This window comes from Gavialis gangeticus, unplaced genomic scaffold (genome assembly GCF_001723915.1).
Source record: "Gavialis gangeticus isolate Ggan-Ray unplaced genomic scaffold, GavGan_comp1, whole genome shotgun sequence".
Lineage (NCBI taxonomy): Eukaryota > Metazoa > Chordata > Crocodylia > Gavialidae > Gavialis > Gavialis gangeticus.
Window position 1 is genome coordinate 178106589 of NW_017729032.1, and position 13093 is coordinate 178119681.

The 13093-nt window shown below is 47.7% G+C and overlaps 1 protein-coding gene across 1 annotated transcript in view; it reads right to left on the reverse strand.

The window, feature by feature from the left end:
* Positions 1–11770, reverse strand: part of PIR (pirin) — a 120227-nt gene extending 108457 nt beyond the window's left edge. The window contains exons 1-2 of the mRNA XM_019525069.1: positions 11623–11770; positions 2907–2999 (exon numbers count right to left, since the gene is read on the reverse strand). Of these exons, the coding sequence (XP_019380614.1) occupies positions 2907–2999; positions 11623–11718 (189 nt within the window). The 5' untranslated portion in view covers positions 11719–11770. The remainder of the gene's footprint in view (positions 1–2906; positions 3000–11622) is intronic.
* Positions 11771–13093: the final 1323 nt, after the last annotated feature.

A 13093-nucleotide genomic window follows, 5' to 3' on the forward strand; every position in this document is an offset into this window, starting at 1 on the left:
GACTGGCAGGTCTGTTTGCTTTGAAAAATCTCAGGAGTCTCTGATGCCTAACTCATGATTTCTGAATGCTTGGAACTGGCCGTACTGTGTATATTCTTAGTTCTCATAGGATTTTTTTAATAAAATATTCACTTTCTTAAATCGCAGTAAATTCTAAACATTTAGTGAATATGTTTGTCTGCCTTTAAAAAAAAGAGATCTTATGTCCCATTCCCAGGATTACATGGTAAACAGAGCATAAAATTCGACTGACCCAATTTGTGCAACAGTGTGAATGTCACACCCAGTGTCACCCAATTGGACAATGGCATTTTTTTGCTTGGCTCTTGAACTGTAAGTGAAGAGTTATCCCATTGCTCAGCATCTTCCTTCACAGGCATTCTATAAGAATAAAATTCACCCGTGTTCACAGCCTTTACAGATCCTACATGCCAACTTAAACCTGTAATGTGGACTGTGAAAAAATGAATTTCACTCAAGAAGAAAAAAACAAATGCAGACTGAGAAATTCATTGCTTATGATGCACTTCCAGTCTGTAGGGTTCCATGCTTATTGTCTGTCCAGGATTTTGATAGCAATGAATAGCCTAGCACAGGGGCAACCAACTTTCTGGGCCCGCATCCTGGATGAGTGGCATAGGGTCAGTCTATAGACCGGATCCCTCTCAGGGCCATGGGCCCAATCTGGCATCACACCAATCTGGCCACCTGCTTCTCAGCATCTTGGTCCAGGTTCACACCACCCTGATTCAGCTCTGCATCACTTGCCTACCAGACTGAGCAGTGTGCAGGGCCACTTCACCCAGACCACAGATTCAGAAATTAGGCAGCAGGACAGCAGTAATTAACACTGGTACCACTCCCCCACCATCACATTTCTGGACCTTTCAGGAGTCCTGTAGGCTGGATAATATAGCTCCATGGGCCAGAGCTGGTCTAGCGCAGGGGTAGCCAGCCCATGACATGCATGCTACAAATGGCATGCTCATGCTTTTCTCACCCTTCTAAGTAAAGTGAAGAGGCCTTGGAGCAATGGTAGGAGTGGGACTGGGTCACGGCTCTGAGTAAATTGGGGAGGGGAAAGTTGGAGTGGAAATCTACACTCTCCTCACTCACCTCCTCTGCTGCTCCATGGTGAAGTGAGCCCCACTGGAGGGGTGGGCAGGAACATTCAATGCTGCTGGCTGCAGGTAAGACTGGTAAGAGCCTCCTTCTCTCTCTACACTCTCTGGCACTCAGCTCCCCCCTACTTCTACACCACAGGGCACAGGGAAGCTTTGCCCAAGGCATAACACTTATTAGTTATGCCCCTGACATGGCCTGGCCCTGCCCAGCAGTTCCAGACCAGACTGCATCAGCTCTGAGTCCTGGGAGCCCAGAGCAAGACTGGTTCTGTCACTACCCCTCACCAAGCCAAGTGGCCCCAGAAACACAGCAAGACACTCCTCATACAGTCCCATGTGCCACAGTGCTGCCACCACACTGAGCCCTCTGTGACACCTGGCCTGGGGTTCCAGCATCACTGCCCCTCAAAGAGTCCTGCCACCAGGATCCCATAGGGTGGCACTGCCCCAAAACCAAGCCCTTAGATACGTTTCATCCCAATGCCCAATGGAATCAGCCCCATGGATGCAGGTGCCATCCAGATGGGCTCCGAGGGTGCAACAGAAGGGAAGCCCATTAAGAGAGTTCCCGCTGAAAGGGCTGCCCAGCGTGGGGTGAAAAACTTGCTCTTCTCCAGGAATTATCAGTTAAGAGCAGCAGCAAAGCCTTCCAATTAAGCAAAACCCCAAACTACAACAGTTTGGAACAAAGCCATTTCCTCTCTAGGCTGCAGTTTTTCAGTTTTCCTGCAAAGCTTGGAGTCAAGGTCAAAACAATTCATTCCCTTCCTCTTGTTCTAAGAAGGACATGCAAGCAGTTTTCCTCCTGCCAGCAACTTTTCCTATGAGGCAAGTGGGTATATTACATGCCTCTCTCCTTACCAGAATTTGTCCTAATGTGGCAGACAGGGAGAGATCTTGCCTCTGCCTCCACTATGAAGCTTCTAGTCATGTCATTAAAGAAATAGTAAGATTTTGTTTCTTCCCACCCACCCCCAAAAGCCCCTATATACATAGCATGCCAATTCAGTAGCATGCCAAGAAGCACCAAAGTGAGACAATCTGCTCACACTACCTCCAAACAATGTAGTTGTCTTTTCATGTGGCACTGAGCACACCCCGGTGAGTTCTCTCCATTAAAAGAGCTTGGGAGAGCTCACTGGCAAATGCCAAGCACTTCTATGTTATTTCTGTTTTAGAAGGCAGTACATGTGAAAGAAACACAGCATGCACCACCATGGCACTCCCTGGCATGGTACTGAGGTATTATTCTAGGATCAGTCCCTTCCTTCAAGAATCCTGCAGATAGAATCCTATTATTTCCTAGGCAAAGGTGTAGCAAGGCTTCTTCCCACCACACAGAGGTTTCATGCCACATTATAAAGTAAAAAACAAACTAGCATTGCTGTCAAGAGAGATTATTAATCCAGACTGTAATAAACTATGGATAAAATAATAGAATGGAAGAACATGTAACTCTGTCTAAAAAAACACAACATGAAAGGGACTCAAAAATGTCAGTTTAAAAATAAAAAATGTAAAAATACAGAACACCAACAGTGTCAAAACTCAGCCCACCCTCATCTGTTTTTCAGTGAAGAGACATGGAAAGCTGGGGAAGGTTGCAGATGTGCACCCCAAATTTGTGATAAGAATTAATAGTGCCCAAGATATTATAGATAACACATCAAAGCAATCTATAATTGCTTTCTTACAGATGCAGTAACAGATCATGTGTTGCAGCAACACTAACAGTACTCACTTGTGACATGCATATCATGAATGCCAGTTAGAATTACTTACTGTTTCAAAACCCTGATGGGGGTGATCAGGAAAGCCGGCTGGTTTCCCACCTTTGAATTCATCAAGCAGCAGAAAAGGATCCAAATTTCTTAACTGGAATAAAAATAATTTAGGGCACTTAGACACAGATTTTTTTTTATCAACTTCTGCTTTTACTGCCACATATAAATCATGAAACTGTAAGGAATACTGACTATCATAGATAGATAGATAGCATTCTGTCCTTCACTCATCTCCCTTCAAAATTCTCGATTAACTTTCACTTAGATCAATCCTGATAAAAATGAAATTGTAGAAACTCAACTACTCCCATGCAAAGCATAACATTCAAAATACTTTCTTAACATTTATACGCACTAGTTTTAAAATAATTAAAATATATTTACAGAGTGGTAACAAACTAAAAAGAGCCTTGTATTCTTAACCTCACTATCCACTCACACCAAAGCATGAATAAATAGATTGATCTCCTGGGCATAGTGGAAGGTCTATGGATGCTGATTCTGAAGGATTAGGTGAATTCAAGAGCCCCAAAGTCAAGATAACTCCATATCACAAAGTCCCCTATTAGAATCATAGAAAATGAGGGTTGGAAGGGACCTCAGAAGGTCATCTAGTCTAACCCCCTGCTCAAAGCAGGACTAGCCCCAACTAGATTATCCCAGCCAAGGCTTTGTCTAACTGGGTCTTAAAAACCTCTAAGCAGTAACATAGTAAGGGAGGGACAAGCAGGGCACCAAAGCGAAGGGATGCCAACAGGCGCTTCCCAGCCAGGCCAGGGTGTGGGACAGAGCTGTAAGTGGCTCATTTGGGGGGGGGGCAGGGCATGAGGACAGAGGAAGGGTGGCTCCCACCCCTGCATGCATGCCTGGGCAAGCATGGGGGAGCATGTGCCCCCCCCCCCCCAGATCTGTGCGCAGGGTGAGGGCAGGCTGCCACTGTGGGCTTTGCCCTGGGCACCAAACTTCGTTGCTACAACACTGCCGTCGAGGATGAAGATTCCACAACTTCTCTGAGTATAAAATTATAGAAAAAAATTGAAAAGCTTAACTCAGGAGCTGGCAACATTTTCAAGCTACAGGTCAGAACTACCCAGTGACAGTCCAGAGCAAGCTGGGAGATTTTGGTAGCAAGCCAGCAGGGAAGGGAGTTTCCCTGTACCCATGCCAGGACTAGGAGGCTGTGCTGCTGCTTTTCTCAGTCCCTGGCTCCCCAGGAGGACTGCAAAGGCAACTTCTAGAAGGGGGCAACTACACCAGGGCTGGGCTTCCAGAAATTATGCCCATGCTGCTACTTCTCCTCAGCTCCCCCTTCCAGCTGCAGCATAGGCATGGCTGAAAGCTGCCCAACCCTGGCTCAATTACCCACCAGCTAGAAGCTACACCAGCGCTACAGCCAGGAAGCAGAAAATGAGAAAAAGCAATAGTGATGCAGGTGCAGTTTCCAGCTACCCAGCCCCAGCACAGCTGCTCAGCCCCAACACTAGTGCAGTGAGCCAAAATCCTTCAGCTCCATGGGCCAGATTCGGTGGTTCCACAGGCTGTAAGTTGCCAACACCTGCCTCAGCTCACTTTAACTGCTAACACAAAGTTAAAGCAGCAGGGTGAAAGATGATAAGTAGCCAAACACATTAGACCTCTATTAGGACCAAGATGAACCAGCATCTTTGAATTGTAGCTAGACAAAGTAGGAGCCAGCACAAGCTTTGGACAGCACAGGTGTAATATGAACTCTGTGTGAAACTTCACTAAGCAAGTAGACAACTTGATTCTTCAATAGCAGTTTTCTCAAGTTCCTAGGGGTAGCCTCAGTAGTGTTGACTGTACTAAACCAGTCTCAGGGAGTCTGAAGCTGTTGGCAGATATTAATATGATCACACTCTTGGGATCTGAGGAATTTTATTGCCAATCCCTCAAAAATTGTGTGTCCTTCCATGCCAGATCCTAATCGTGTGACTGCATCAGCTGCAGCATGGAGCTTTGGATGTCCCTGAGCACAGATCCAGTGGGGGACATCTTTGTGGCTTGTTTGCCATTTTATCATACTATAAATTCCCTGAACGTGTGACATGATAAATGTCTGCCTATGACATACATATCTGGTATGCTCCTCATCTGTAAGCCACAATCTCCAATCCAAAGTGGAAATACTGTATATTTTTAATTCAACTGCTGCTCATTCATTTAAGACCAGTGTAACAGGGAGCCAGAGGCTTCTGTTACTAAAAAGGGGAGACACACACTTGCTGTGAAGGCAGATAGGCAGCTGAGAGAGAGGCCACATGCAGCAGACCTAAGCAGCAACAGGGAAGACTGGGCTATTCATTAGACCTAAAGGCAAACATCTGTGTGAGCTAGCAAGTCATCTGACTCAAATAGGGCAGTAGCTTTGGAAGATAAGCTGGATGCCTTGGGGAAGGGAGACAGGCACCTTGCAGGGAGCAGAGTTCTCTGGGGAAAGCAGCTGCACAAGACCCCCTTGCAGATGCTGAAGTGCTCCAAAGGCAGAGTGCAGAGAGCCCAAGGGATGAGGGCTGCTCTAAGTTCATTTACCCAGCATGGGAGGAGGTTTTGATTCAAGCCATAGCCTGCCTTTTTTTTCTCTAATGTTTGTTTACCCAGGGCGGGTTGGTTTTAATTAAAGTAACAGCTTGCCTTCATTTTCTAGTTCAGTGTTTCTCAACCCGTGGATCACAAGAATATAGGAAAGGTCACAGATGAGCTTTAAAAATGGATTGTCCTTTAAAGGGGAAAAATGTGGAAAACTGGCTTTTCCCTTGCAGGCTGGCAGAGTTTCAGTCTGCAAGGGCCTGCTTGGCCCTTGTCCCCCACACACCCACCCTGTTGCACACACTTGGGGGGCTAGGGCCTGGGGGTGTGCGGCAGCAGGACAGAAGTGAGGGGCACTGGGTCAAGACTGGCCATTGAAGTTTACAAATGGGTCCTGGTACAAAAAGGGTTGAGAACCACTGTTTGAGTTTATACCGGCAGACCAGGTGTAGCTAAAAGCAGTGAAGAGGCCACAGGGGTGCCCAAGGGGCACATGGAGGTTTAAGCTCTACCAGAGCCTGGGCTCAGGACATAGGCACATGGAAACCAAGAGTGTAAAAAGTTTGAAATAGGAGATGACCTAGGGCTTTGAGGGCTAGAGCAAGAGCCCAAGGAGGATGACTTGGGCCAGGATCTCAAAGTGGGTGTCTGGGGCCAGAGGCCCAGAGTGGGAGTCAGGGCTGCTGCCCAAGAGCCAAAGTCTGGCACAGTGGACCTTGGCTAAAGGGAGGCTCATCCAGAGAAACAGGAGCCAAAGCCGAAAAGGCTGAAGCCCCCAACCAAAGGTGGATTAATTCAAGGACCTGCTGGGCACTGGTCCAGGGGCCTTCTGCAAATGAGGGCCCTGAAAATGAGAGGCAGGCAGCATGGCGTGCATATGCACAGCCAGCCACAGGCATGCAGGTGACCAGGAGCCTGGCAGAAAGCAGCTGTGTAGCCCAGCTGAGAACAACTCCATGCACAGTGCAGGTAAGTCTGTGGAGGGGAAGATAAGGCATGCAGAGGGAGACAAATCGAAGCCCTCACATTAAGGGAGGGGGCAGGGGCTAAGGCTGAGGCTGGGGGCATGGTGCTGCCCAGCCCTAGCCATAGCAGGGCAGGGAGCAGGATGGAGGCATGGGCAACTCGTCCATCAGGCTGGGAGTGGAAGGAGGGGCAGCTCCCTGTTGCTGTGCACACTCCCAGGTAGGGGGAGGCATGTGCCCCCCAGAATTGTGCATGAGGTGGAGGCAGTCTGCACACTGTTTGCTCAGATTGCTCTGCCCAGGCAGGGTGCATAGCCCCAGGGCAAAGGCAGCAGTGCAAAAAGACCCAAGGAAAATACTAGTCTGAGCAGTTGAGCAAATTATTTTAAAAGCTTCATGTCTGAAGCTAGGCTCCTACGTGAATGGGGTGCTTAGCATACTTGAAAAAACTTCAGGCCACTTATCTAGATACCCAAAGTCTTTAAAGCCTAAATTTAGGGCTATATGTTTTTAAAAAATGCAGATGTACACTTTTAAAAAAGGGGACAGCCGCCAAAAGTCTATCCATAAACAGACAGAATTAAAGAAGAATCAAACTGGCTAGGAGGCATGCTCCATTGTCCTTGTAGCTCAGTACAAAGCAAATATAATCAGGTTGGTAAAACCACAACTATAATCTATCTTTTAATAAACCAACTAAAATGATTGGAAAAATTCTTCTTTGCAAGCTTTCAGGTACAAACACCATTGTTCAGGCAGAGGAAGAGTCTGCAGGTGTTTTGTGCTCTTCCTGGATGGCTTATCCGAGAAGCTAAAATGCAATATGGCAGTCGGTAAAAATGCAAATTGTGGCAGACAATGGGTGAGAAACAGGTACTGATGGAGGGAGGCTCATGTTGACCTGTAGGTGGAGTCTTTGGGTAGAGGCAATATCTTTTATTAGACCAACTAAACAGTTGCAAAAAAGCTGTTATTTGCAAGCTTTTGGACACATGTCCTTCCTCAGGCAAAAAAAAAAAGAAATAAAAAATGGTGAGAGATATGAAAGATGGTCAGAAATCCCTCAGGTATGAAAAAAGCTAGTCTTTAGAAACCTGTTTTGCAGAAATGCAAATTTAGGAGGGTTGCAGGGAATAAAAGCAGGTTCTTTACCTGTAGGTATCAGATGTCAAAAGGGGGGGGGGCATAAAATCAATATTAAAATTAGTCTTGGTTGTTGAAATTGGCTTTTTGAAATTTACCTGTAGCTAGTAAATTGTAGAGAGGTACCTGGGGTATCAGATGTTAGGCAGGTCATAATGTGCCATAAGTCCAAGCCTCAAAGGGAATTTACAAAACTCCTTTTGCAGATGAGCCTTTGGACTTCACTTTACCAACTTAATGAATACAAAAAATAGACAGTTGGGCTGAAAAATATTAAAACATTTAAGTAGTCTGTGTACTTAACCAAGTGGCAGATAACTGATGTCCTCAGTGTGTTCAAAGCAAAGAAGAAATACCCACTGATGAGACTGCAAGAGGCTTTAAATAATAAAGCCCAACATTTGTTGCCTCTTTTGTCCCAAGGTGCCTAAGGCTAGGAACAGAAATTACACATAAGCCAGTTTAAGTGACCAGAAACTTAGCACAGAAGCTCAGTGCACATAAACCAGTTTCAAAATGGCTGAAATTGGTTTGAGATAATCCTGGGTGAATGTAATAAATATCAGACTTAACTGATTTGGGTCCAACTGGTTTATGAAACTTGTGTACCAGACCCTTTCCTGGCTCAAGTTAAATCATAGTCCCCTGGCATGTCAGCATGCTTTACCGCCCTGGGCTAGGGTGTACTGTCTGCTCTGGAGAGCAGAGCTGGCTGAAAAGGGAGGGGGACCCATATGAGGATGCAGGAGAAAGGGGGGATGCCCCTGCCCCAGGCAAACCCTGCTGGGGTCTAAACACCCTTTTCCCAGATCAAATTTACTGCTGGTTAAGACTGTAGACTACAACTCCCAGAGGCACCTGGAAGCAGGAAGAGGAAATGATGAGCAACCCTGCAGAGTCCTGCCACTGTAATTCTGGACTGCAAATCCCGGAGACCTCAGGGCAGCAGAAAGAAGAAGTGAACACACGGTGCTCTAATGCCACCCCTGCCCCTGGCTTCTGGCCTGAGCCACTGCAGTCATTTGGCTGCATTTCCTGAATCAAATGTAAATGTCTGTCCAGTTGTTTTTCAGTTCAATCTCTGCAGTTTAAACTAACCTGCAAAGACTGAATCAATTAGCTTTGGACTTTTTGACAGGCTGCACTTAGCCTAAAACACTGTAGCCATATAGTCTTTCATAGGCCCTGCCCTGGGCAGAGGGAGAAGAGCTGGGAGCCTGGCACAGAGACTACCCAGCCCTGAGCAGCCAGGAAGGCTTACACCTCCCCTTCAGCCTCAGCCCTGCTGGGCAGGCTTAGGAAGATGTCCCTTGGCCCCTTGGCTCTGGGAGTGGGTGGTGGCACTTTAATTAGAGTGACTCTGAGAGTTGCTCTAATTAAAGTGCCACAGTCTCTCATGTGTCAGGGTCCCCATGCTTAAAAATGGTGGTGGCAGCACTTAAACTAAAGCTCATTCAAAAAATTTTACTTCAAGAACCCCTGCCACCATTTTGAAATACCAGGACACTGATATATGGCAAAATTAAGTAGTTAATTTTGATATTACGTGTTGTACTTTATTTATTAATGTACCATGTAAACATTTAATGGGTCTATTGATGCTTTTTGGTACATTCATGTTTATAATGGGGTGTAGGGGGCCTCCAATTTTCTGTTTGCTCAGAGCCCCAATAAATCTTAATCTGCCTCTGCTCCCAACAAAGGTTTGGAGGCCCAAGTGGGACAAAACTTGCCCTGGGGCAAGCCACCCCGCTGCAGTGATATAACTGGTAACATCTACAAGGCCTGGGCATGGCTATAGGGGTAGAGGAAGGCATGAACACAGCACTTAAGGCACCTCCTATCCTGGGACACTGATAGGGTTGAGAGGCCACGATAGATCAGACCCAGGCAGCCTGGCAGTAGACTGAACTCTCTCTGGGCCTCTGGGCAGCTTCCCAACCTTTCTTTTTCAGTTCTGGGCGCTGCACTTCAGGAGGGATGTGGACAACATTGAGAGGGTCCAAAGGAGGGCCACTTGCATAATCAGAGGGCAGTAGGGCTGGCCTTACAAGGAGAGGCTACAGGACCTGAACCTGTTCAGCCTACACCAGAGAAGGCTGAGAGGGGATCTGGTAGCTGTCTATAAACTTACCAAGGGGGACCAGCAGGGAACGGGAGATACCCTGTTCCCCAGAGCACTACTAGGAGTAATGGCCATAAGTTGACTAAGAGTAGGTTCAGGCTAGACATGAGGGAGCACTACTTCACAGTCAGGGTGGCTAGGATCTGGGACCAACTTCGAAGGGAAGTGGTGCTCGCTCCTACCTTGGGGGTCTTCGAAAGGAGGCTAGATAATCACGTAGCCGGGATCGTTTGACCCCAGCATTCTTTCCTGCCCATGGCAGGGTGTCAGTCTTGATGTTCTGCTCAGGTCCCATCCATCCCTACCAACTATGAAACTATGAAATTTTTCTAAACACCATCAAGGTGCGACAGGCAAGTGGGAAGACAGGGCAACCCAAGAGAGCAGAGAAGACAGGAGTAATGTGTCCACTGGAGGGTGCTACAGCTCCACTGGATGCAGGTCCTGTTGCAACTAGTTATCACTAATTTCTGCCAACATGTCATTCACATATTACACTGACTGACTAAATTTGGAATTAAAAAGTAATAGAAGCTGGTATGGACATTCTCAGTTCCTCCTAATGTTTTCACAGCATCATCTCCATCTTATCTGGCTGAGCATCCCTTTCTGTCCTTTTTGGGGGGCCTTAGATTCACCTAGACAACTGAAATGTCAACAGACTCCACAGAGTCAAATTATTAAAGACATAGAGCTAAGCCCTGATCTCACAAAATACTCTCAGTGAAATTCATTATTATATTGTTCTGAAGCCACACTTCCGTGACTGAGTCCCATGGGGATTCCCGACTATCACAGATTGACTTATCCAGACTCAAATTCCAGCTCTCCCAGTTCATTTCCTCCAGGGAATAAATACAGTTTTAAAATAAAGTTCTCCCCTTCCAGAGTGCAAACACAATCCCAGGATAGGCAGAAGTCTTTTCACATGACATTTTGACTGGTAGCATCAGTCATCCTCAGCTCTCTGGTTTCTCTTCCTGCCCTGTATATAAAGTATTTGGACCCAGTTGTCCTACCAGCTTATGAGACTTTTATCCCTCCTGGTCTTTCAATTCCATCAACTAATACAGGATAAGGAAGGGCTTGGGTGTTGGACTTTCACTGGATGAAACCTTTGCTCCAGCCTCCACAGGTTCCTCAAGGTCCAAAGAGACTGTATACCCTAGAGCAGGCATAACAAAGATATAGCCCCCAACCAGATCTTGTCCATCATCTGGCCCCCAGTTCTGCCCCTGGGGCTGTGTTGACCCATACACCACTGGACAGGCCTCACATACAGGGCCTGGGACAAATGCTGTATGTGGTACCCACACTGACCAGTCCAGAATCCACACTACTCATGGCCGCTGCCCCGGGACCCTCACCAACAGATGCCAGACCTATGCCACACAGTGTCCACCCCACCCAGTCTGGGACTTACCCACTCCAGACCAAAGTAGCTGGAGTGGATGCTGCATAAGGTGCAGTCCCCAAACAGCCCAGAGGAAGGGAGAAAGTGGGGGGAACTGTGGGACTCCCCATATAGAGTGTCATGTGTCGTGGGTCCCAACATGTTCAAACCAGTGTTGTGTGGCATGGGTCCCAACATGAGGTCCACACATGCTAGATCCAGCATAAGTAGACCAGGCTGTCTGTGGGCCCAATACATCCCATGAAGCCCGCCCATACCTCCATCCAGCCTGTGAGGCCAAGACGAGTTCAACACCTGGTGCATGAATTACCATGAATGAAATTATCATGCGTGAATTATGAGGCATGAGCCACATCGCACCCTAACCCAGGTCTGGGCATCTACCACTTGTTCCTGATGCTATTCTTTCCAGTCCATTTTGTGAATTAGGTTAAAGGGTAGATGCAAAGCCAGGAAAGGCTCATAATTCAATGCAACATCCCATCGCCTCAGGGGGAGAGGCAGCCAGTGCAAAGCCTACCTCAGGAGTGCCAATGCTTCTTTGAACACGTGCCCCGACCCCTTCCATCTGCTCCTTGCTCGCAACAATTTTGACAACCTGCCTCTCAGCGGCCATCCCTCTTTCTCCAAGAAGACGTGGTTTCCAGGACTTCCAAAAAAAACCCAAAACAAGCTGTCAAGGAAAGAGATCCTGTTTTTAAAATGCTGCCAGCATATCCTGGAAAGCAGAGAGCATCCCCCCCCCCACACACACACACGAGCTGACAGATCAAAACACCCCATTGCAAAGGGAGATGGGAAAGCAGCAAGAAAACAGAACCAGAGCACAAGTTCATATCAAGGACTTGGCTTTTCTTTCCTTCTTCCGCCCAAGCAACCTGCAGCTGGACATGATCTGAGGCCCACAAATCCCCCACCACTACCAGGACACAGTACCTGGCTCTTCCCCACTCTCTAGCTGGCCAGGGTGAGAGTGTGGCCAAGCCCAGCCTGCCGCTCCCTGCCTCCCTTCCTCCCCTGGGAAGACCAGCTCAGCATGATGCAGCACAATCTCAGCTCAGCAAGCAGCTGCAACACAAGGCAATGCAGGGAGGAACATGGGGCCTTTCAGCTGCAAATCTCTCAGGGAAAGAAAGGAGCAGGGCGAGGTGAGGTGAGGGTTGTCCCTGCCAGGGCTTGCACGCACCCCCAGCCAGAGCCCGGGGGGTGGGACATGTGCTCTCTCATGCACGCACAGGCACACATACACTCTCCCTCTCCCTCATACACATCCCCTCTCTTGTACACACCACTCTTCCACACATCCACCCCCTGTTCTCTTACAGACCCTGTCCCCAGCACACATGCAAACACTCTCTTGCACACATATACACACCCACCTCTTGCACACTTGCAGCTCACCCCCTTTCTCTCATATGCCTCCTGCACCCATGCACCCCCTCTCTTATACACGTTTAGACACCCTCTCACACCCCCCTTACATGCCTTCCTTTTCTCTCACACACCTCCTACATCTGTGCAACCCCTCTCTTACACACTCATTTACACACACACCTCTCACATGCACACACACCCTTACATCACCCCTTTTCTCTCACATGCCTCCTTCACCCATGCATGTGCCCCCTCTGTTATTCACACATTTATACACACACCTCACACACTTACACCCCCTTACATGCACCTCTTTTCTCTCACATGCCTCCTACACCCATACACCCCCTCTCTTATATGCTCATTTACATACACACACCCTTCACACACACCCTTGCATGCACTTCTTTTCTCACACACCTCCAACATCCATTCACCCCTTCTTACACATGCGTTTACATAACCCCCTCACATGCACACACCTTCTTACATGTATTGCCTTTTTCTCACATGCCTCCTACACCTGTGCACCCCCTCTTATACACACATTCACACACGCCCCCACACACTCCCATACTTGCACACCTTTTCTCATATACCTCCTATATGCACCCCCT